At 43.9% G+C, this 26170-nt stretch overlaps 1 protein-coding gene and 1 long non-coding RNA gene across 2 annotated transcripts in view; one reads left to right on the forward strand and one right to left on the reverse strand.

Annotated features, from left to right (window-relative positions):
- Window positions 1-3570: 3570 nt before the first annotated feature.
- LOC142448791 (uncharacterized) lies at window positions 3571-5836 on the reverse strand. Its single transcript, XR_012784538.1, has 3 exons — window positions 5706-5836; window positions 4767-4809; window positions 3571-3913 (listed from the first exon to the last, which is right to left on the reverse strand). It is a non-coding gene; the product is annotated as an uncharacterized LOC142448791 (long non-coding RNA).
- Window positions 5837-6847: 1011 nt separating this feature from the next.
- PDE7A (phosphodiesterase 7A) overlaps window positions 6848-26170 on the forward strand; it is a 77159-nt gene continuing 57836 nt past the window's right edge. The window contains exon 1 of the mRNA XM_075549626.1: window positions 6848-7373. Coding sequence (XP_075405741.1) covers window positions 7236-7373 — 138 coding nt within the window. The 5' untranslated portion in view covers window positions 6848-7235. The remainder of the gene's footprint in view (window positions 7374-26170) is intronic.

Genomic DNA, 26170 nt, shown 5'->3' on the forward strand with positions numbered 1-26170 from the left:
CAGACAGTCTAATATGCTTACGTGTTAACCACCTAGGTCCACTTGCTGAGTCGAAGTAGGGGGAGAGGCAGCAAAGAAGAGGCGGACTCAGTTTGGACATGTCCCACTGGCACCAGTTGACCCAATCTACAGAAGTTAGAGAGAAGAGTAAGTGATGGCGAGTCTAAAGTTTAGGGAGTTCTGTGGGCTCCTGCATTCATAGCACCCCTCTATCCCATAGAGGGAAATGCACCAGCTGGTCTAAAGTGCAGGAAGCTGTGCATTGCCTCCCAAGACTGCAGCTGGTCCTCATTTGCCCTAGCTTGTGTACCTAGGGATGAACTGACCAGAACCTAACCATATAAAAGGAGAAACCTATTTGACATGTGAACTGGTATAAATTTCCACAGGTTAGTGGCTTGCTCTGGACTGCATTTTGCTTCTGGGTGCAGATATGCAAGGTCCCAACTTGAGTGAATATTCTTCAGATAAATGAGCATGCTTGTACCCTAAAATTGGGCTGTCCCTAAAATAGGGACAATTTAGAAACTGGTTATCTAAAATGGAGGGAGATAAGGGCAAGAAATGACTGGCTTAATGGATTTGCAGAGATGCTTCAGTAAAACTGTTGAAAGCAGAGATGCTAATCTTTCATGCACGGAGGAGACTTGAGCCATAAAAGCCAGGGTGTGGCCTGGGGTTCAGTGAATTTCTTAATCTGGCTGTTCCAGCCAAAGTCTTGGTGGCTCCCACCAAAGAACCAGTAGGATTGTGCACATGGGGTGTATTGCCACTATTTCCATTTTCCTGATGTGTCTGGGCACAGAAGGGGGCAGAAGAGACTGATGAAGTTATATAATTCAGTTGTGAGTGATAGGATTGATTGTGATTGCTATCCTGCTGGGTAAAACACAAGCCACCTCAAAAGTAGGAGGCAGCTCCCACTGCTATCCAGAGAGAAGAGCTAGGAGTGGAGCATGTCTTCTGGACCCCAAGATACCTACACACTAAACCTCCCAGATCCCAAGATTGAAAGCTATGGCACCAGAGAACCACCAAGGGAGTGGCAGTAACAGAGCTATAGCTCCAGACAGTGTCGGGATTTTAAGCTCGCAGAGCAAGTAAACCCAACAGCCTCCAGGTAAGAGGCTCACTTGTGGGGTGGACCTCCGGGCACTTATTGGGGGAGCTAGGTTTACTGAACCCAGGAGCTAGAGCTGAACATTTCAGACTGAGGCTTATGGCAGAATGGTGTGCACTTTGGGCACTTATCAGCAGCACTAAAGATGAAAGTTGGACATTGAATTAGGGAGGCGAGAGACAAACTGATGCAAAGAATATTGTATGTATCATGGACTGCCAGAAGAACAAGCCAATCTGTCTTAAGTACAGTCAGTAGGTTCCTTAGAAGTGAGGTTGGTGAGACATAGTCTCATGTACTTGGACTTGTTATCTGGAGAGATTAGTTCCTGGAGAAGGACACTATGTATGGGAGAGGGTCAAAGAAAAAAAAAGGAACCTTCTCTGTTTTTTAAACCAGTAAATTTTATTGGCATCTAAAAACAAAAGTCACCCAACATTGAAACGTACTTCAGTATTTACGTTGTTGTTGCTGTCGTTGTTCTTTTGTTGCACACTGCAGATGAGGAACAAATCATAGACACGGACTTGGGAGAAACAGACCATCTTGTCGGTTTTACAAGCCCCCGGTCAAAATCTCTGCATTGTGCTCTTCGCATGCCTAGAGCCAGTCTTTGCATAAAATTCCAGTTTTGCCTCTTACTGTAAAAGCCTGCAGCAGCCTACAGACGCGGGCCATGGACGGCTGACTGAACCTCGGGCGTTCACTTTGGTCTGCCAGAATTAAGTTAATCTGATGTTCATGTCTCTTCTCTTAAAATAATTGTACAACTGACTTGTATAGACATTGTTCTTAATATGAACATGGTAGCTGAAAACAGTGTTTAAATTTTTCTGGTCAAATATAAATGTTGTCCCAGATTCTTTTACCTTCAAGGAAATGAGGAACAGTTTGTCAGAGCCTTCTGTGAAGAAAGCCTTTTTTTTTTTTTAAGAGACTGCCACTAGGTTGGATATGGTAATAGAGATGTACCAGGAGACCTTTCAATAAGCTGGATTGACAAAGTGGCTGAAACAACGGACTCAAAGCACAGGTGAGGATGGTGCCTGTCGGGCAGTCTCTGTGTGGTACACACAGAAAATGTTAGGATGAGATGCCCATAAGTCCATGGCATATCTTACAACATCCGACACAGGGCTTCTTTGTGAATATCCCATTCCACTCTTCTCTCTTTGGGGCATTTAAATGGTTCCTTTATAAGAAAATTGCACTTTCTGTTCATCTTATCGCTAGGTACTCACCTGTCTCTTGCTATAGGAGCCCTGGTAGTGCAGTGATTACACAATGAGCTGAGAACCCACCAATCAGCAGTTCAAAACCACCAACTAATCCATGGGAGAAAGATGGGGCTTTCTACTCCCACAAAGAGTCAGTCTCGGAAAGCCACAGGAGCGGTAGTACCCTGACCTATCGGGTCGCAATGCGTCGGCATCGACTGGATGGCAGTTCAGTTTGCATCTTAGTTACTGTAGGTAGGGTTGTTATTGTTAGGTGCCCCCTGGTGGCATAGGAATCTCAACAAACTTACTACCATGGGGTCCATGGTGACTCGTGGAGACCCTATGGGACAGGGTACAACACCCCCTGTGTGTTTCTGAGACGGTAACTCTTTGCAGGAGTAACAGCCCTGTCTTCCTCCTGCAGAGGAATGGTGGGTTTGAACTGCTGACCTTGTGGTTTGAGGCCCAAGGGGTAACCACTTGGCTAGCAGGTGACAAGTGAGTGGGCTATGCAGTGGGCTGCCAACAGCAAGACTAGCCTACAATTCACCAGCTGCTCTTCCACGGGAGAAAGCTTTTGAACCCAGCAAGAGGAAAGATGAGCCTGTTTCCTCCCATAGAGATTAAAAACCTTGCAGACCCTGTGGGGCAGTTCTACTCTGTCCTACAAGGTCCCTATGAGTCAGAATCAGTTTGATGGTAATGGGGTTTTAGGGTGTTGAATCTTTCAGATGTTTTTTAATGTGATCGTTATTTTTAAGGTATATACTGTCTGTTATCATAGCACTGCCACCCTCTGGGTAATCCAATGTACACAGAATTCAAATGTTATTTGAAGTTAGTTCTATCACTTACCTTTGTGTGGTTTTGCTTGGCAAATTGTAAGTTTCCATAAGCCTAGCTAAAATTTCAAACCCACTGCTGTCATGTTCACTCCAACTCATGGAGACTGTAAAGGACAGAGTAGAACTTTGGATTTCCCAGGCGGCAAATCTTTACTGGAGCAAAGGAGCTTGTATTTCTCCCACAGAGCAGCTGGTGTGTTTGAACTGAGGACCTCGTGGTTAGTGGTCCCATGCAACTATGAATTACCATGAGGTATATTGTTTTTGAGCAAATAAATAATATTGGGAAAAGTGGGCTAACATTTTTTAAACATTTTATTAGGGACTCAAACACCTCCCATCACAATCCATACATACATCAATTGTATAAAGCACATCTGTACATTCTTTGGCCTCATCATTTTCAAAGCGTTTGCTCTCCACTTAGGGCTAACATTATTTTAAGAATACCAATGCTCAAAAATTTACTAGGTGTTATTGGAGCAATAAGTACTTCAAAGATAAATCAGGGAAGTTTTGCATCTACAATCCAACAAACTCGTTGTCAACTCTGACCCACAGTGACCCCGCAGAACAGAGGAGAACGTCCCAACAAGGTTTCCAAGAGTGTAATCTTCACAGAAGCTGCCACAACGTTCTCCCCCTGCAGCAGCTGGTAGGTTCCAAGGGCTGATCTTTTGGTGCGCTCTTACCTCCTGTACCTGCAGGGCTCCTTGTTTAGTTACCATCTAGTCAAGACAAAATCCACCAGATCACAGTGGCGGTTATACTTGAATTGCTATCGTAGATTAGCAAAGTAGAAAAACACTCACGGAAGAGGTAGCAAGTGTTAAGTGGCACTTAAGAAAAAACCACAGAGATGTCACTAGAAGACAAAAGCACTTGGGGACTTTCATTGATTTCTTGCATCAATGTGCTATTGATACCCGATATTATCATGGCTGGGCAGTATTTTCAAAAGCCTAACATCTTGCCAGTGGCTCATGTACAACAGAGGGAAACGCCATCAGGACGTGTGTCAGCCTCACAATCTTTCCTGTGAGCTCCCTCTGGCAGTCCATCAAACCGAACGTCTTCCTCTCTTTCACTGGTCTTCCACTTTATCAAGCATGATCTCCTTCTCCAAGGACTGGTCCCTTCTGATGATATGCCCAAAGTACGTGAGACGAAGTCTTGCCGTCCTTACTACTAAGGAGCATTCTGGTTGTACTTCTTCTGAGACAGATTTATTCATTCTTTTTAGGAGGGCATATTTAATAATTTTTTGGTCAATGCTATAATTCAAAGTCATCAATTCTTCTTCAGTCTTCTTTATTCATTGTCCTGCTGTGCATGCTTAAGAGGGGACTGAAAATACCATGGCTTGGGCCAGACACACCCTGATGTCACTTTGAAGATTTGAGTTAGTCCTCCAAGTACTGTCTTTGCTTCAATCCATGATTGTGTCAACCACATTTGTACATACGTTGCCACCATCCTTTCCAAAATACTTTCTTTACTTGAACCCTTGGTATCGGATCATCCCCCCTCCCCACCCCATGAACCCTTGAAAATTTATAAATTATTGTTTGCATATCTTACCCCATCTGCTGTCTCCCTTCACCTGTTTCTGTTGTTTATCAGCCTGTGGGAGAGGAGGGACGGGGTTATACATTGATCATTGCAATCAGTTTCCCCTTTCTCCTCCCACCTTCCCCCTACCCTCATGGTATTGCTACTCCCACTATCATTCCTGAGGCGTTTATCTGTCCTGGATCTTGTGTCACGAGCTCTTATCTGTACCAGCGTACATGCTCTGGTCTAACAGGATTTGTAAGGTAGAACTGGGTCCATGACAGTGGAGGGGAGGAAGCATTAAAGAACTAGAGGAATGTTGTGTTTAGCTGGTGCTACACTGCTCCCTTCCTTTTGACCCTTCTGTAAGGGCATGTCTAGTTGTCCACAGATGGGCTTTGGGTCTCCCTCAAACCACCTCATTCACATCGATATGATTGTTTGTTTTGGGTCTTCTGATGCCTGATACCTGATCCTGTCGATACCTCATGATCACACAGGCTGGTGTGCTCCTTCTATGTGGGTTTTGTTGCTTCCCAGCTAGATAACCACTTGTGTATCTTCAAGCCTTGAAGACCCCCAGATGCTATATCTTTTAATAGCTCGGCACCATCAGGTTTCTTCATCACATTTGCTCATACACCCGTTTTGTCTTCAGCAATTGTCTTGGGAAGGTGAGCATCACAAAATGCCAGGTTATTAGAACAAAGTGTTCTTGTGTTGAGGGAGGACTTGAGTAGAGGCCCACTGTCCATCTGCTACCTTAATACTTAACATTTTTGTTGATTTGTTTGCTGTTATTATGAGCATTGATTATGAATCCCAAGTAAAATGAAATCCTTGATAACCTCAGTATTTTCTTCATTCACAGTGGTCTCTTACTGATTCAATTGTAAGGACTTTTCTTTATTCAGGTGTAATGTAAGCTGAAGGCTGTTGTAGTCTTTGATCTTCATCATTAAGTACCTCAAGTGTCAGTGGCTAGTCATCACAAATCAGTGGAAGGGGCCGCTGAGAGCAGAAGCAGATGACCAATTTTACCAGCAGAGAATTTGTTCTGAATTAATTTCTGCAGTGCATCAGGAACAATGAAGTTGCCTAGAAAAAGTTTAGGCCATTAGGGGAGAAATGCCACAAAACTAACCACATGAAAATAACAATTCCAGTTTACAAAACAAGTCCAATACACTTAAACTTCTTCCTCTTTCTGAGAATGACGTTACACGTCCTGAGCAGAAGGACATGTAGCCCACCCCCCACCCTTGGTCTTCACACTGCTATCCTTTCGTGTTTTCTGCAGTGCCTACCAGCACCTCTTTCTCGTGGTTCTCCATTACGCATTGCCGAAGTAGGCCCTCTGGCCAGGTATCCTGCCAGGACGACACCTGCCAGCGAGTGGCATGGTCAGGCCGGAGCCAAGGAACAAGGAGAGACGTAGCGGCGAGGAGGTGCCTGCGCACCCCGCTGTCGTCACCGCTGTAGCGGTCCAGCCCCGTGGGGCTTCCAGGAAGGAAAGATGTCGGTGACTTCGAAGCCAGGCCTGGGCACTAGGGCACCCTGGGTGCTGTGAGTTTGGGAGGTGGGGGGGGGCTGCGCCCATCGCCCACATTCAAGTCCACTCGGAAGCCACCGTTGAGGGATGCGGAGGGAGTTTCCGAGGGACTTGGGGGGGGCTGTTTGGGGAAGGAGGGGCTTGCGAGGAACTGGGGGGGGCTGTGGTTGAGGTCGCCGCGGGAAGAAGAGGCTGGAAGACCCCCCGCGGGCGGCAGGCGGGCGCAGAGCAGCAGCGGCGCCCGCGCGCTCGGCCTCCGGCCGGCCCCCCTGGACACTGCGGCGGCGCGGGGCGCGGGCCTGCGGCGCGGCGTCGTGACGTCACGGCGGCGGCGGCACTGGTTGGCGCACGGCTCCGCGGCTGCAAAGTGTGAAATGCGCCGGGCTCGCTCGCGCGCCAGCGGCGGGCGGAGTGAAGTCAGACTCTAGAGGAGGGAGGGGAGGGGAGGGAGGGGAGGGGAGGGGCAGGACGCGGGCAGCGGGCAGCAGCCGCAGCAGGTCCCTGGTCCCGATCGCGCCCGGGACTCGCCACGGGCTTCGGCTGGCTTCTCTGCCTACCGCTTGGCCCCATCCCTACTCCTCTGGCTCCGCTGTACCCACCCCCCCACCCCGACCTGCTCCTGCAAGCTGAGGAGCCTCGGGGCTGCGGGGTTCCCCTTGACTTTGCTCGAGCCGCCCCAGCTCGCACCCTGTACCCACTCAGCCGGAGCAGGCGCGCGCTGCTCCTCGTCAGTGCAGCCACAGTCGCAGCAGCGCCTTCCAGCCCGCGGCCGGGCGCAGGGGCTGGTGGGGGAGGCGTGCGCGCTGCGCCCCAGCCCGGGGTCTGTGTCCCTGCGCCCCGCCTCTGCCTTGGCCCGGTGCCCCGGAGCCCAGGCCCCCACCCAGCACCGGGGCCGGTGGCCGCTGCAGGGCAGCCGCTGCGCTGAGGCTGGGCGGACGTATTCAATGGAACTATGTTACCAGCTGCCGGTGCTGCCCCTGGACAGGCCGGTCCCCCAGCATGTCCTCAGCCGCCGAGGAGCCATCAGCTTCAGCTCCAGCTCGGCTCTCTTCGGCTGCCCCAACCCCAGGCAGCTCTCACAGGTAGGTAATCACCCCGCCAGCAAGGTTGGGGCCCACACTCGGGGGCGTCTCTTTTGTTTCCCTTTGCCCACCGGGCTGCACTTCCACCTCCGTGACACCCCCTCTCCACCCTGATCACCCCCAACCCAGCATTGTCCATTGTTTGGGGGCTTCGCGGGAGCTCCTTCGATTAGAGGGCGTTCTCTTGGCTTCTCGTGGTGGCCCGCCCTCACCCCTCCAGCCTTCCCAGACCCTTCCCAGGCCCGTCAGTCACCCTCTGCTCCCAGCGGCGTGAGCTGCATGGATAGAGTGTTTTCAGCCTTTACTTACCATTTACTTTGGGCCCTGCTTTCTGGGCTGTGGCCCTACTCTGGGCACCCCTGTAGTCCCCCCCTGCCCGCCCCAAGAGCACACCTGTCTCCTCCCACCAGCACCTGTCCCCTCCCCTCTGCCCGCATACCTAGCCTCATCTCCACCTCCAGTACCCCCACCCACTGGTCCTTTCCCCTCGGGGTACACCTGTCCCCTCCCACCCAAAAACCTATCCTCTGCTCCCCTCCTGGGTATCTCTGCCCCCTCCCCTCCTTGCGGGTACACCTGCCCCTGGCCTCCGACCTTCGCAAAGCCTCAACCATTTCTGGCACGCGTGCCTTCAAGTGCTGGGATGGTCCTAGAGCTCCGAGGGCTATAGGCCAGATGCATTCTTCCCGTGACCCTCAGTTTTTGCAGAGGGGTTTGAAGCAGTGTCTGGGAAGCAAGTACCAGGAGCGCTGCTTCGAGCTTGTTTCTGCAGAGTTGGTAGCCAGGAGATTTGAGGAGAGAAACCACAGCGGATCACTCAGGAAGACGTTGTCTAGTAGCAGTCACTCGAGACAACTTCTTTCTTCCTTTTTGGATGCTGTTGGACCTGTCCTTAGCTCTTGCTGATTTTTGCCAGTTTTAAAACAGAGAAGCTATAAAGAATCTTAGTGTGCACATCTAAACGGAGTGCGCCTACTTAATGCCGCGGAACGTTACGTGTTCCTCTACAGTTTGTGTTCTTAGATATTTTTCATTTTGGTTCACATTATCCTCTTTGGTGGCAGGATGTCTTCCGTCTACAGTACAGCCGTGAGTATCTTGAAGTGTATCTGTACTTATTTATCTATTTATTTATTTATGTATTTATTTGTTTATTTACTTGTTACAAATAGTATGGAGCGCAACTGGTAGAAGTCTCCTTGTAATTGGTGCCCTGTAAATAGCTGTCGTTTATTTCTTTCCCTCCGTGTTTGTAGAAAGAAAAAACAAACAGTATTTATTTGGGTTCCTCTCTGAACCCTGTTCATTTAACGTCAAGCTTCTTTTACAGCCCAAGGTGTTACGCTCATGAGGCAAGGCCAGATGCAGAAACATCGCAGTAATATTAAATAACACTTTACAGGTTATGTGGTTACTTATATTGATAATTAGTTCAGGGACCTGCCTCAATATTATGACCTAAAGCGTTTACTGAGGAACCCTGCTGGCGTACCAGTTGCAACTTGGGTAGCTAACCGCCAGGTTAGCAGTTCAAAACAACCAGCCTCTCTGCTCTGCTGGAGAAAGGCAGAGCGTTCTACTCAAAAGTAAAGTGATGCAGTTTCGGAAATTCACAGGGGCTGTTTCGCCTGGTCCTATAGGGTCACTCTGAGTCACCATAGACTCGATGATGGTCGTTTTTTGTTTTTTTTTTTAAACGCATGTCCAGGTTCCAAAGCCAGTGTTTAAGAGATATCAGTACGATCCTGAGAGAGACGTTAATGGTAATGATCCAGGGTTTCTAATGATAGGTACTGTGTTCACTTACAAGGTTGCTTGGTTCCTCCGATCTAATATCCATTTCTAGTTTAGTCGGAATTATAAAGCAATCACCGATCATTTATAAAATTATAAAACATGAGTAAAGCTACTTGTACTCCCTGAGGAGAAAATGAATGAGAAGGGAGATTGCAAAGGGAATTGAAACCAGGAAGGCCGATGCCAGAGTCTCTTACCTGATGTCTTAATTAGTCCGTAGAGAGCAGCTTTAAACCCCGTCCTCCCGCTCGCCGCCTTTCCTGGCCTTCGCTGAAACGGGTAATGGAATTTTAGAAATATGATTGTGGCAGAAAAAGCAAATGTGAAGTTACTCTATATTTTATTAACTTGAGACCTATTCTTTAAAATGTCTAAATCCTAAAGGGAAGTCAGTAGGAACCTCTGAAAATCTAGACAAATTTCCAAAATTTAACCTTTTATTCTGGAAATCTGTATTGCTTGATAGTAAGATGATGGGAAACTCATTGTGATACTAAGATAAAGTGCATTTATCATTATCAAGACTGGGTTTCCTTTTAGAACAAGGCCTATGTTGATAAAATTTCTTGAGGGCTAAATGGAAATCTGTAATGACGGAGACAAAGGTAGAAATTTTGGAATCTAAGCGTTCTGTAAAATATTTGGGTAAGTCAAAAGCTTTCTTAACCTTTCCATTTTCTGTTCCTAAACCTAAAAGTATAGTTGCCGGGCAAGCATTGGACTTAATTAAACTCAAGATCATTGGTTCAAACCCAGGAAGCATTCAGGGAGAAAACAATGAGACCACTCCCTTAAAGATGTATTGCCTTAGAACCCCTGAAGGCTTTGGTGAGTCAGAAACTGCTCAATTGGCAGTGGGTGAACCTAGAAGTGGGAGCCCTGGAAGGGCAGTGGCGTGTGATTGAACTGCTGATGGAAAGAGAGTGGTTCGAATACAATAGATCGTGGGGGGGGGGGGGGAATGAGGCTATCTTCTCCCCCAAAGATTGTGTAAAATCTCCAAAACTCAAAGGGAAGTTGTACCCTGCCCTGTGGATTCCCTGTGCTTTGGAATTGACTCCATGCAGTTTTTGAAGACTTAACAGTGCAGAAATTACCAAAATTTTAAGTTGTTTTATAATTTCATTTAAAAGGTTGTTAGGCATCCCACAGAACATTTTCTTTTTTACTAATTAGTTTGTTTTTTCTATTTTAGAGTATTTTCCAAACAATCCTTTCGATCATTTATTTTCATAGTGGTCTAATCATCTAGCTTATAGTGGAAACTTAGTCAATATTTGCTGCATAAGTGAATACTTACTGCCAATAGAGTGGGCACCCACTCATTGCGACCCCAGAGAACAGGGTAGAACTGCCCCTGTGGGCTTCCAAGATGTAACTCTCCAGGAGTAGAGTCTCATCTTCTCCCTCTGGCAATTAGTAGTTTTGACCTGCTGACCTTGCAGTTTTAACAGTCCAACCCATCACTCCTTACGTCACCAGGTCTCCAAAGGAGTGATTGGGTAATGCAATCACCTCTGAGCATCAATCCTAAATATGCAAACAGTGCAGGGACTTTTGTCGAGCAGAGCTGCAGGAGCGCATTACCCAGAACTTGTTTGGAACTTGTAGCTGCAGATTTAGACATTCAGGAACTGGGCAGAAGAGGCTTTTTGGAGATGCTCACAAAGCTGTGTGTTTCAGACAAATTCTGACAGGGTTGTTTTCCACCTGGCAGCAAATGTTAAGGGGGGGGGTCAGGTGGCATCTAGAGTCAGGTTCACACTAGTAGCACCAAAACTTGACCGCTGTCCCACCAAAAGCTGGGGATCTGAAAGAGTCCTCAAAGCCAGCCACTTTAAAAATGGCACCCTGGGGACATTCCGTTTGCATAAGCCTTTGCATATTGTACAACACAATATTAGTCAAAATAAGGTTTCACAAAGAATGCTTGAAAGTTGAAAGCTTTATACTTTTCCTTCTCACTTTAAAGATGTCCATGACAGTTCAAGTGCTGGTGTCTTGTGAGACAGGCTTGAGTTTTCTGGAAATTTCATTTATGTGGAACGCTGTCTCTCCCAAGGATGCCAAATAAATGAAGTATTAACTTTGCTTAAAAAGCAGACCACGCAGTACTTTTTCATATGGTTAATATGACAACTCATATTTGAGTTATACAAAAAAATCTGTTCTTCCTAATTTGGGGTGTGTCTCCTTGATGGCTGAGTTTAAAGATTGATCTCGCAGAAGACAGTTTTCACTTAGGAAGAAAAATAGATTGGGAAGGCCAGAATTGTTGGTGCTACTCTGAATAGTTAATTACTCGGTCAAGGTGAAGTTGAATTAGTGTTTAGAATTAATAATTTAAAAAGAATCACAGGTAGCCCTGACAACTTAACCACATGTGCCTTTCTATTTATTTCTGGAACGACGAGTGTCAATATTCTCGTGTCGTCGACAGGGTTTCCTTTGGCAAATGCCAAATTACCCAGGCCCTCCGTGTGCCAACGCATTTCAGAGCCCCTTGGCTGAAAGAAAAGCGGTGTGATTAGATAGGGGGTAATTACTTTATTGAACTTACTGCTGGATCCGGAGACTCTAAAGAAGGGAACGCCAAGTTTCCTAGTTAAGCCAGAAAGCACCTTACCAAGTAGTTGAGGCTTCGGCAGAGTGGTAAGTCAATGTTTGCAGGGAAAAGGGAAATGTAGGGAGTGGAGGAGTGAAGATGGTGCATGGAGATCATTGCTGACGAGTGCACTTCCTCTGATGATGGAGATGTTTTCAGCAGTAACCTCTCTCCTATGACAGTCACTACCCACATGGAGTGTAGTGAGCACTTGGAAGGTGCTAGTCTGATGAAAAGCAAAAAGACAAAACTCACTGCCAAGGAGTCAGTGCCGCCTCAAGGACCCTATTGAGCAGCTGAGAAATGTCTCTGGCAGGTTCCAAGACTGTAAATCTTTACAGGAGTAGAAAGCCTCGTATTTCTCCTGTGGAGCAGCTGGTGGTTTCAAACTGCTGACCTCACGGCCCAGTGCATAACCCATTACGCCACCAGGGCACCCTCAGTGTGACCAAAGAGTTAAAATTTAATTTAACTTAAAGGGCCTCATATGGCGAGTGGCTACTGTACTGAATGTGCGGGCACAGAGAGGCTGATTTAATGTTCTTTATTAGTTCCTGCTGATCTATTTTCCATTTTTTATAGGTTCACCTTACTTTCAGTTTTACTGTTGCATGCAATTGTTTCCTTTGTAATATTTCCCTATGTAACACCCTCATAGATGTTTGATAAAATTCTTAGAATAAAATTACTAGCTTGGGTAGAAGGGTAACATTTTGGCTTTCATAAAAGGCCCTATCATTTTATAATACCAAAATTAATTATTATAGTCCTTTTGTCTCTAATCATAATGCTTTTTGCTATGATAAGCCTTTTGCTACTCTAGTCCATGCAGTGCGAGGCCCGAGTTTGCAGTAAGCAAGGTCTATGCTTTCTGTCGTGGTTTTTTGGTTTTGCTTTGGTTTTGGTTTTGCTACTGTTTACATTTCCTCTTTTGTGAAGTTCTATTTGCATATCCTCTGCTTGTTACAAGGGCTCTTCTATATCTAACCCTAGTTCATAAATTTGCATCATTTCAAATTCTTATCACCATGGTAGTTGCCTCTTCACAGATCCATGTGGACAGTGGGGAGGGGGAGGGGTGGATCTGGGGTGGGTGGGTGCAGTTCTGTTTCTAGGGACCTTCCCTGACTATTCCCAAACACCCCTTTTATTGTGCCATTGATTTCATTTCTGTTTACAGAATTGCTTCTTTTTTAATTGTAATTTAACGCTACCATGTTTTAGCTTTCACTTCAGGAATAATACATATTTATATTTCAAACGTGTGCTCCAAACAATGTAAACTTGGTGTATTGGGAGTGTAATCCTGGTTGGGTAAGAAAGCTTCAAATGGCTCGTTTATAGTAATATGTATAGGCTGTGGTCGAAGAGGTTGTAGGTACTTACCTGTTTGCCCCTGGGTGGTGTAAACTTTAAGCACCCAAAAGTTGGCAGTTTGAACCTGCTCACAGGTGCCTCTCAAGACGGATCTGGCGAACTGCTTCCAAAAGGACCCAGCCTCAAACCCCTATGGAGCAGTTCTACTCTGCACAGATGGGGTGGCCACCAACCAGAATCTACAGAGCAGTAAGTAGCAATGATGTTGCTCTTTGCTGTGCCTGGAGCACTGTCACTTACTTGCCCATGTTATATACTGAGAATTCTCTTCAAAGCAGCCATGCCCTGCAGGAGGCGAACTATTCAGCCCTCGACAGAGGTAGGACTGGGGTGCTCACTTTGGCTAAAAAGCGGGAAGGCACCATTTGTTCTGTTAGAGGCCATTCCGTAGGACTTCTGCTAACCCTCCAGAGGAAGGGACTTGTTTAATGTACAAAGGAGCAGAGCAGCTTGTCCTTTGAGGTAACTCCGGGGACGGGTAGAGGGACAGCTTGGGAAGACAAACGTGGAAGAAAGGGGAAATGGACAAAGCGTGGCTCAGTTCCAACTCTATTCCACATCATTCGCCTTCGTTTCACTGGGCTAACGGCCAGAGTAGATGTAGATGCTAAGACTCCTCATTGCATGCAGATTTTCTTCACGATGCTTCTTTTTTATCTTCTTCATTTTTTATCATTTTGTTGGGGGCTCTTACAACTCTTATCACATTCCATCCATCCATTCATCGTGTCAAGCACATTATTACACTCTTCTTCTTTTTTTAATTTTAACAATTTATTAGGGGCTCATACAATTCTTATCACAGTTCATACATATGCATACATCAATTGTATAAACCACATCTGTACAGTCTTTGCCCTAATCATTTTTTTCTCTTTTCTTCTTTTACATTTTATTAGGGACTCCAACAACTCTTACCACCATCCATACATATACATACATCAATTGTATAAAGCACATCCATACATTCCCTGCCCCAACCATTCTCAAGGCATTTGCTCTCCACTTAAGCCCCTTGCATCGGGTCCTCTTTTTTTTTTCCCCTCCCTCCCCGCTGCCCCCTCCCTCATGTGCCCTTGGTAATTTATACCTCGTTATTTTGTCATATCTTGCCCTATCCGGAGTTTCCCTTCCCCCCTTCTCTGCTGTCGCTCTCCCAGGGAAGAGGTCACATGTGGATCCTTGTAATCAGTTCCCCCTTTCCAACCCACTCACAGGATGCTTCTTAAAGAATGTATTTGTTTTTGTACGAAGACTGTGTGTGTGGCCATTTTATTTTTGTATATGAGCTTATCGTTTATATGACTGGGTAGAAAGTTCTTGACTCAAGAGCCTTTCAGATCTGGATATTCTCAAGTTCTCGTTGACTATCCCATGAGAATCTCAATTGTGCATCGTTTGGTTTAAAAGGTTCGAAACTCTTTTATGCTGATTACGAATTGCTCACGCTTTATTGACTTGACATGAAAGCCAACGCAAAGATTTCTTCTCTTCCACATTAACATGGCTAGCTCTTGCCTAAAAGTAAGCGAGCCCGTGTTGATTTTTATATTACTGCCAAATACACCTTTGAAAACGTTACTTACAGGCAAGTGGCACTTTTGTATCTGCGCATCCTGGTCTGAGTGATCCTCCCGTGATGTGATCAGCATTTGAGGGGAGGAGCTAACTCTGGACGCGGAGTTGTCCTAAGCGTGGCGGGCTTTATGGTCACTGTGGGCAGCTTCTCTTCCTCTGGGCTCCTTCACGTTGGATGATGGTTGACCTTGGCCAGCCGCATCTCCTGGTCATTTTGAGTAGGAATTTCCTATCACCGCTCTGTGTCTCCACCTGCTGGTAATGATAGGTTTTTTGTTTGGTTGGTGTTTTTCTGGAGAGGTAGTAGAAAAAGGAAGGCGGAGCAGAATTCCGGAAGAAACTAAATTGATAGTGGGATGATAGCAAAGTTTCAACCAAGGCCAACTCCACTACTAGGCGTTCTGAGTAGTTCAAACTACCTCAAGACCACATAACAAACCTCTGCCATCAAGTTGACTCCCACTCACAGGGACCCTATCTGAAGCCTACTGCCATGGGGCAGTTCCTACCCATGGTGACCTGATCTACATATGGTTTCTACATATGTAGATGACCTGATCTACATATGGCTTGTATCTCTATAAGCACAAGGTCATCTTTCTCCAAGAGATCAGCTGGTGGGTGGGTTTGACCTTTGTGATTAGCAGCCCAAACTTTACCTGACAGGACGCCCTGGGCAAACCATGCTTACTAAAGATGCCAGGAGTCTTGTTTCAATAATTAAGGCTTCTACTGATTGAGCACCTCCTATGTGCTAGATTCGGTAACCGATGTTATTTATCGGTATACAAACTCTATGAGATAAAGTGGGATCTGTCCTTATGCCTTTGAGGAAACTCACTTTAGTAAGACACTAAATCACCTGCCTGGGGCGTCACAGGAATTTATTTGAGGGCAAGATTCAAGCCCAAACCTGTCTGATTTCAACCCTCTCCCTTTCAACCTGGCCTGCCTCATTGGTGGAGGTGAGGGAAATACAGTCAACATTTGGGGTTGATGGATTATTTGTGTTCCTGGCTCATGGATAGAATGTGGATAAGGAAAATAAATTTGCTTATTTGAGGTGTAAGAACCATTGCTCTGTGTTTTTCAAATGACACCTGGAGTATTTTGTTCCGGGCACTCCATTGGAGCGGGACATACCTAAACTAAATCAATCCAAAGAGAATGACCAGAGTGTAGGACAATTTGAAAGCACAGTTTTATAAACGATTAATGAAATTAGAAGTGTTTAGCAGATTCCGGATTTGGACCAGGGGGCGGTGGAGGAGGAGGTAGAGATTATAAATCCTTGACGACTTCTAATATTTGAATGGTTGTCATGTGAATGAAAGAGTTAGTGGTGTTTTTATTGGTTGGGCCTTCTCTGCTGCTCTACTCTCTGCTTTTTGCCTGCAGGCATAATAGTTTACCTCTAACTTACAGGGGACACCAACTTGAAAATTGTCTTCTCCACAAGGTAACACAGCTAGGGAGTCTACAAGGCCAGCTCTAGGGGTCATTCTGACTCAGCCCATGCCCTCCTTCTCTTTCCTCTCACCAGGAGAAAGGATGTTACCGCAGAGGGCTGAGTAAGGACCAGTAAGTAGAAACAATAAAGAAATAGATAGGGATGGATATTGTATGTTGAACCACACTTAAAATTCAAGAAATCTGTATTAAACAAAAGTGACTGCATTTTTTTTTACCAGAGTGGCAAACATTTAAAATAATATATGGCAGAGGTGCATTTATGTAATGCAAATAGGATTATGACTTGTTAAACATTTTCTGAGAAATTGTTGATTGAATCAAGAAATTAATACTTTTGCCTTATAATTTTTAAGACTTTTACTTATAAGGAATAACATTCAAGGATACCAATCCTTATTATTTATCACTGTGAAAAATTAAAAGCTCCAAGTCATTTACAAAAAGTTAACTTATCAAAAGCCCACTCCTATGGAGAGGGGTCTGACTCCTCGAGACCCATGTATGATGCAGTAGAACAGTCCCATCAGGTTTCTAAGGCTGTAACTCTGCATGGTAGCAGATTGCCATATCTTTTCCCCTGGTGGATTTGAACTGCTGACCTTTCGATTGGCAGCTGAATGCTTGAACCATTGTGCTTGAACCACAGGTGCACCTTAAATAATGTTTCTGAGTTCTATCACTGTTCTATGAACACAAATTTCCTTTTGAACCTGAGGACGGAGGAAGAAAAGTCAAATGAATTGTATTTGTCATTGACAGAGCTGGCCAGGTAGAGTGGGCTGCTTCCTGAGCGAGCCTGTTCCCAAACAGGGGGTTTGAGACAGCCCTCTGAAGGATACCTGGATAAGGAGTGGCAGAAGCTTTCTTCTTATTTTTCCTTTCCAACATTGTGATTGTATAACTCTCCAGGTAGCTCATTTACATGAGTTACAGGTATATGTCCTGGAGTGGTATAAAGGGGTTTTCCTCTTTCCTGCCTAGGAGGTCAAACTAGATGAGCTTACTGTGTTGTAAATGAAACCTCTTTGTTGGCAGTGGATGAAGATGTATTGAACAATGACAGTGTTGAAAGGACTCAAGAATGTCAGGAATAGGTCCTGGGAACTATTTTAATTTGGATGGGAGGTAAAAGAGAATCTCATGGTAGTTTCTGAGACTGGGTAGAGCATGCAGCAAGTGACAAAAATAAAATAGAAAAGGCCAATTTTGTTTTGTGAAGGGTATGCAGAGAAGTTTATTTTAATATGTTGAAGTCAAGTGTGCGGGAGCATCCTGTGAGGAGGTCCAGCAGGGATAATCTCACGAGGAGTGGTCCTGACCGTGTATCCCTGACCTCTAGGACATGAGTTTTTCAAACATTTTTGCCCATATATCCCTTTAAAAAAATTTAAAAACAAGCAAGCCAGAAAAATGTTCTCACACATCTAAACTTATTCATCAAAAATTCAATATTTGTGTATGATATCATTTCTGGACTTTTGTTTAAAACATATTTTTAATGTGTCAGATTTTATGTTTTGTTTAAAACATATTTTTAATGTGTCAGCTAACAATTTTATACTCTCCAACATCCATTAAAATATTTTTTCATATTAAATATAAAATGTTATACTCTTTTCCCCATTTTGAACGATTTTTTCTTTTTTACTTTCATTACATCAGAGGCAGATTCCATTTTCTTTTAACTCCATTTTCCACGAACTTGTTGAAACTCCCTCATATGATTAACCTAATCTTTTATACTTCAAGGATTTTATCACCTTATTGCAACTTTTCTGTAACAAAAGAACATTTATTCACAAATTTAGTAGGTGGGAATAAAAAAGGCTTTGTTTAACAGAAGAGCCCTGGTATATACATTGGACCACAGGGTCAGCAGTTTGAATCTACTGGCCAGTCCACAGGGGAAACATGAGACCATCTACTCCTCTAAAGACTTACAGCCTTGAAAACCCTAGCATACAGTTCTTTTCTGATAGGGTGGGGTAGAATTGCAATCTGATAGAGTTGGAGTTAACTCCATGGCAATAAGTTTGGGGTTGGTAGTTTGTTAGCATCACACAATTATTCTGAGTTCTTTATGGCAAAATTATCCTAATTAAAAAAAATTTTTAATGTCTCATGCATAGATTTTATGTTAAATTCATCTGGACTGAGTGACCAAATACAATGATGGCCTGTAGGCAAAATGGTCAAAACAGCATGTGAATTTGAAAATTTAATAAATATTCTAAAAGTAAAATGTTTATGGAGAATGCATTCTCAGTGGCACGCAAGGAGCTGAATTTTAAAAATTCGATTCATCTATTTATAAATATGCATAGTTAAAAGGAAAAGTTTTGCCCTAATTCTTTTCTTCTTGTACTTTATTGGTCAAAGCATTAAGAAACCTTATTCATGAATTTAGAGGATGGTACCAGAAAGTGCTTTATTTTATTCATGTCACTCATTCTTCTATATATAAAACAACAAAGTGACCTTCAAATCTGATTTTAAAATATTTTGTCAGGTAACTAGATTTGGTGGTGGTTCTATTTTCCTGAAAGGAAGCTTGGTGACACCTTAGCTTCCACAGGACTTCATACTCAGTCTCCGGAGTTTCTCATCATTCATGTTTTGAAGCACCTTTTTGGCTCCCCAGATATTGTTAGACCCCAGGACAATTGTCCACAGCGAGTCTTAGGAACTATCACTGAGCCCACTGCTATCAAACTTATTCCAATTCATATGGCCTTCTTGAGGCTATAAATCTTTATAGGAGCTGATAGGCACATCTTTCTCCCGCTGAACAGCTGGCGGGTTTGAACCACTGACCTTGCTGTTGCAGTCCAATCCCTTCCCAACAGTGCCATCAGGGCTCCTAAGGAAGCTCGCACACACACCACATACATAAAATGTAAAAAATCCCCCAAAAAAAGAAATGATCCATAATCATAAAACATTATTGTTAAACAAAACTATATTGGCCAGTCTCCTGAGCACCACATGCAGTTGAGTAAAATGAAGCCAGACAGGCAATATAGAAATAATTTTTAGCAAAAATTTATTTCTGGTATTCTCTGCTGTCAGCCAAGACCCATCTGACATCAGCAGTGATATCCTTTGTTCCGTGTCCTCTAATTTTCTTAATGGTTTTATTGGCATCCTTTGTTCCAAGTCCTCTTTTTTACTTTATAATTTTATTGACATAATTTTAAAATTATGCAATTCAAAATTCAATTGAAGGGCTGTACAATAATCACCACAAGCAATTTAAAACTTTTTCTTCATTCTTGTATCCATTGTTATCCGCTCCCCAGTTACCCTTAACCTTTGCTGCCAAACATGTTCGTTTGTTGCTGCAACTGTCCTTGACTGAGCATCAACAATACTTTTACTTGCATGTGACATTAATTGTATTCTTCAATGATTTGCATAGTTGATTGGGCCACCTTTCTTTGGAATGAATGCAAATTTGGGTCCTTCTTGTCAGTTGATCAGGTAGTTGTCTGCCAATTTTCTTGGCCTGGTTGTGTAAATGCTTCCAGGGCTACATCTGCTTGTTGAAATATTTCAATTGGCACTTTGTCAATGCAACTTGGACTTCGTTCTTCTGTAATGTAGGTTCTTGATCACATGGTACCCCTTAAAAAGGGTCAATGTCAACTAGCTCTTTTTGAACAGTTACTATGTATTCCTTCCATCTTATTTAGACACTTCCTTCCTGAATCATTCAATATTTTGACCACAGAATCTTTTAAATATTGCACCAAATAAAGAACGCATTTTTGTTGAGTGTCCTGATTTTGACTGGTCAGGCTTTGCTTAAACATGCTTGAAAGGGGTCGATTAATATCTTGGGAGGCGGTCCATTGTGGTGCAGACGGCTCTTTCCCTGAGCAGGTCGCTCACGGAGCACGTGCTGTGTACCAGAGATTGCTCTAGGTGTTTACAGAAATACGACATTGTTCCTGCCTTCTCTCCTGGCATTTGGCCCAGTATGAAAATCAGCCCTGTAAATTTATAATTGGCGCAACACTTTGATACATGTTCCCATTAGGATAATGTGTGGCATTCATTGGGGGCACAGCTCTGCCTGGGGCTGGGAAAATCAGGGAAACTTTTACAAAGAGAGACCTTTGAACTTGGTTCGAAAGATAAAGCTGAAATCCACTTCCTTGTGAATTCCTTTTTCTTGCCCCGCTGGCGCCCTGGATCCTCCTGTAAACCATGGCCATCTCTTGTTTGATCTGCTGTGGCACGTGGCTCCTGCCACTAGAGACCCACAGGCCCGTCAGAGGGATAATTTATAGTGCAGTGGGATCCCAGTGAGTCCTCATCCTAGTTAGAGCCAGACCCGCCCCGCCATCTAATCCGATTCCTGCTTCCTCCGGAACCTCCGCAGCTTCTCAGTGAGTTCATTGTGTGCGTTTGGGTTTGGGTTTGAACAAATAAGTGTCTTCCCATTTTCCTTAAGAATCAAGATCGTCCCCTGGCTCCTTATCCAAATCTCAGCTTGCTTTTTGCAGCAGCCTTTGCGGAGACAGCCCTGTTTGCAATGCTCCTGCATCTGTTCCATTAGCCTGCTGTACTGGCGGTGCACAAGCACTAAAAGCCAAACTTTGCCACGGAGCAGACTCTGACTCCTAGCATCCCTGTAAGACTGAGACTACATCTCTGGGGGGTGGGGTGGGGGGGGGAATGGGTGGACAGCCCTACCTCTCTCCTGCAGAGAGGGACCTTCCACCCTGCTCTTCACTGCCCTCTGCTTACCCGCTCAGCCCTCACCCCAACACCTCTGCCATCACAGAATATACTGTCCCAGAAATCAGGATCCTATGTACTTGTCCAAGGCTGTGTCCCTAATGTGCGACACATACTGGGTGTTCAGGATGGAACGCTGAAGGAAAACATGCCTTTTATTCTCGTGCTTATCACAGCAGATCACATGGCCCTATAATTTTTGGATGAGTCTCAAATCAAATTCTTAATATTCCATTTTATCATCTCACTACCCCTCCCTCCCAGAAAACACCTATCTTCATTTTTCTATCCCTTCTGGAATGCGCTTTCTGCAATTGGAGCTGTTTGATTTCTAGACCTGTGGAAATCTTTTTTAATAGTTTTATTGGCATATAATTTGCCTATCCTACAATTAAATAGTTCAGTCACATCACAAAAAGTTGTAAAAGCATCACCACAATCAGTTTTAGAATGTTTTCTTCGTTCTTGTACTCTGTTATTAGCTCTCAATTTCTCCCTGACCCTACTGCCATACCCCAAGGGGCCATTAATCCAGTTACTGTCTCTAGATTTGCCTATCCTGGGTTTCACGTACAGAAAAGCATTTTGAAAGCAAACAAATAACCAAGCAAGAATAATAAAGTCAAACAGTTGAAAACCTCAATAGAAAGAAAGCAGGAAATGTTAAAAACTAGAACACATTTAAAATGGATCATAAGGGAGATCGAATGATAAGTTGCAAATTGTAACCCAGCGGCACCTGCAGTAATCCACTTCCCAGTGCGCTCTGCCTGGCAGCAAGTCTGCTTGCATCCCCAGTGGTCCGTGGGCAGAGGGGATTCACCAGAGGTTTCAGGCATGGGTATGTCCCCTTCACTTTTTTTCTTTAAACTGAAACAACTTTAAAATGGGTCAAAGGAAAACAAAACAAAACAAAAAATGGGTCAAAGAGAGATCAAAGAGAAGATATTACATTCTAACCTAACTATGTCTGCCAATGGATGAATGTCTCATTTAAAAATTCACCATGGTGTAGAAAAGTTAAATTACCCAAAGTAATGGCATTCGGTGGTGTTTCTAGGATCGGCTCCCTGACAGAGCTCCTCTCTCTCTGCTGTGCTGGTGTGGGGGCCGGTGTTTGTCTTGAGGGGGAGGCAATCATCCAGAATTAGAAGAGAGCCTTGTCCATTTGAAATAGAAATAGCAAACACTATATAATTGTTTCTATTAGAAGAACTGGGTGACATTTGTTGAAATGAACTTTTAGAACTTGCATTTTTTTCCTACCTAAACTTAGTATAGCATGCCTGCTATAGAATCACAGGAATATAAAAAAGAAGAAGCAGCAACAAGTAAACATCACACATAATCCTCGTGCCCAGAGTAATGATATAACATTTTGGAATATTTTCTTTTGGTATTGATTCTATGAATAGCATGTATATATCACTTATAAGTACAAGTTAGGAGAAGAATGCTTCAGAATCTGTTGAACACTGTGTTCTGTGAACTCTCTCACTCCTCAGGAAGATTTCCAGAAATGTACGTAACATTTCAGAAAGTTCATGGAGTTCTTTCATCATTCTCCCAAAATTCATTTGGTGGTAAGTCAAAAGTATCCTATAATATCATAGAAACCTTTATTAAGTGAAATATCAAAAGGTGAAGCTCTTGTTTCTCTACACATCCTCCATTTTGGTCTATACACTTCTTAGGTTATGTTTTCGTCTCTCTTCCCCTCCCCCAAAGTATTAGATGCTCTTTTGATTTATATCACATCAGCATACCAGTTTTGGGCATTCTTGAAAGATGCGAATCCTGTCTCTTTTAAATAGTCTTCGAGTTTGGGGAACAAAATAAATAGGAAGGGGCAAGGTCAAGGGCTGTAGGGTGGCTGGGGTAAGGTTTCCCACTGAAATTCATTCACATGCTTTGTCATGATGGAACGAAGTCCTCAGTGCAGCTGTCCCGACCTTTTTCTGACTGATGCAGTTTTCCATTTTCTTAAAATTTCAAAGGTCCTTCTGATCATCCACGTCCTTCAAGAAAATCTATCACAATTGCTTCTTGGGAATCTCAGAAAAACAATCAGCATAACCTTCTGAGCTGATGTTTCTGTCTTGAATGTAACTGACCCATGGAGGCCCTCAAAAGCCAATCTTTGGATTGATCTTCTCCAAGGCACCCCAGTGAAGCCAAATACATTCCTGAGAAATCTCATCTGCAGCCTCCCCCTGATTTCACAGACATGTTTGAACACTGTTGTTTAGAATAAACAGGTAAACACATGAACTGTAACTATAGTAGCAATACATCAATAACTTCTCCTGCTTCCTAAGTCCAAGGTAGCCTCCGAAATTCGTCATCAGATTCATAGGCCTTTTATGAACCAATTCCTATTTCATTCCTTAAAAGTACCGCCCAGTGCTGCCTCTTAGAATGGCTGACCTTGTGCTCTGATCTGCCCTGACTTCAGGATATTTTATTAGACCAAGAGCTCCTGAGGAGTGGACATGGTTTATTTAGCCCTGTTCAGCCCAGTCCTAGGTACCGATTAGCTGTCTAAGTTCTCAGTGAGGATACAGCTTTCTCCTCCCCTCCCCTTTCTCTTCAGCCTGCCTGCAGAGCCTAACATGGCACTGGCCACAGCTGGGGTGCAGGGTTTTTACACCTCACCTAGGTGGGCACAGTTCATTTTTAGAATGATAACTAAAAGATTTTCAGACATCCTTGTCAAATAGTACTGGACATTTTTCACGCAATGCTAATAGATTACATGGTCAAAATGTCAGATTTCCTAAGCCTTAAAGAATGTATAAAAAGTTCCAATTTCTCCTGGCCCATTGGTGTCATCATAGGCCGAACCCTCCTCTTGAGTAACCACATGAGTATTGGCAACCCTTATCAGCGATATTTTGTGCAGTGTAAGCCCAAGTCAGTAAGCATAAAAGTATGTTTTAAGCATGAAAGTATGACATGATAGATGAGTGTACCAAAAGAATATGGTTATAAATTTTTTCCTGTCAGAAATTTAGTTTGTTGGATCAGAGCTAGAAGATTGGTGATAGACTTGTACAACTCAACAATCCATGTGATTCAGTCTAAAAGCTGTCCGATATACATGTATGCTCTCATTTTTTGTATTTAAAATATTTTAAATGCTTTATCATTGACAAAATTAATGATACTATCAGTGGAGCTTTCATAGACCCCAATGGATGATTTATGTTCCCTAATAAAATGATAATGACATCTCTGAAGTGAACCAGGGACACAAACTGTAAGTTTATGAATGGATTTGGGGCTCACACTTAATTGTAAGCTCTAATCTAAGAACAATTAGTTCTTATTATGTGGCCCTACTCGATACTTGCCTTTAAGAAACATATCACTGAGGACTTGGGTGCTACCGCAAAGTGTAGTGAAGAAACCAGATGGAGCCTCGCCAGAAAGAATAGCTTCTGGGGTCTTAAGTCTTGTCTTAGAAAATGCAGCCATCGAAGTGAGGTGTCAGCTAGGTCACACAAAAGACGCACATCAGCCTGTGTCATCCAATAATTGTTAATAATAAAATCCAAGACTAGAGAAGGGAAGGTTATGAATGACAGTAAAAACCCCAAATCCATTTACAGCAGTGGTTCCCAACCTTCCGAATTCCATGACCCTTTAATACAGTTCCTCGTGTTGTGGTGACCCCCTAACCATAAAATTATTTTCATTGCTTCTTCACAACTGTAATTTGCTGCTGTTATGAACCATAATGGTAATATCTGATATGCAGGATGTATTTTCATCGTTACAAATTGAACATAATTAAAGAATAATGATTAATCACAAATACAATATGCAATTATATATTGTGAAATATTTTTTTCTAATGACAAATAAATGAAATTTGGTCTTGAAGCATGGTGTAGCATGGGTAACAGTCTTCACACCTGATATTCATATGTGGGCATATCTGCATGTGGGCGGACCTGCCTGGAGACGGAGAGGATCTGTGTCTCGGTTCCTAAGACCATCGGAAATATGTGTTTCCGATGGTCTTAGGTGACCCCTGTGAAAGTGTCCTTTGACCCCCCACAAAGGGGTTGCAACCCACAAGTTGAGAACCTCTGATTTTTTAAAAATCGTTTTATTAGGGACTCATACAACTCTTATCACAATCCATACAGACATCAATTGTGTAAAGCATATCTGTACATTCATTGCCCTCATCATTCTCAAAACATTTGCTCTCCACTTAAGCCCCTGGCATCAGCTCCTCATTTTTCCCCTCCCTCCTCACTCCCTACTCCCTCATGTGCCCTTGATAATTTATAAATTATTATTTTGTCATATCTTGCCCTGTCCGACGTCTCCTTTCAGCCACTGTTCTGTTGTACGTCCCCCAGGGAGGAGGTCACATGTAGATCCTTGTAATCGGTTCCCTCTTTCTAACCCACTCGCCCTCTACCCACCCAGTATCGCCACTCACACCGCTGGTCCTGAAGGGATCATCTGTCCTGGATTCCCTGTGTTTCCAGTTCCTGTCTGTACCAGTGAACATCCTCTGGTCTAGCCAGACTTGCAAGGTAGAATTGGGATCATGATGCCAGGGGGGGGGGGGGCGGTGAGGAGGAAGCATTTAGGAACTGGAGGAAAGCTGTATTCTTCATCGGTGCTACATCGCACCTTGACTGACTCATCTCCTCCCTAGACCCCTCTGCAAGGGGATCTCCAGTGGCCGACAAATGGGCTTTGGGTCTCCACTCTGCACTCCCCCTTCATTCACTGTGGTAAGATTTTTTTGGGAGAACCACTGGTTTACAAGGTTCCCATGTGGAATAAGCCTCTGGTGAATCCCCTCGGACCATTGACCAGAGATGTGAATAGCCTCAGCCAAGGACAGCCTTGCCATCAGACAGAGCGTAGACCGCAGTGCATTCATGCAGATGCAGTTCGGTTAAATGTTAGCGCTTTATCATTTGTTTTCTCTGTTGACCCATTTTAGATTTGTTCTAGCTTTTAAGATTTTCTACTTTTTGTTGAGATTTTTCTATTTTACTTTATTGTGGGGATCTTTTGTTTCTTTTTATTTTGCATGTTTTTTCTGTCTATGAAACCCAGAATAGGTACATCTGTAGGGACAGTCACTGGATAACAGTTTCGTGGGGTTATGGCAGGGGAGATTGGGGAAAATAGAAAGCTAACAGTAATAAGTACAACAAAAGGAAATATTCTAAAATTGATTGTGATGATGACT

This window comes from Tenrec ecaudatus, chromosome 5 (assembly GCF_050624435.1).
Source record: "Tenrec ecaudatus isolate mTenEca1 chromosome 5, mTenEca1.hap1, whole genome shotgun sequence".
Lineage (NCBI taxonomy): Eukaryota > Metazoa > Chordata > Mammalia > Afrosoricida > Tenrecidae > Tenrec > Tenrec ecaudatus.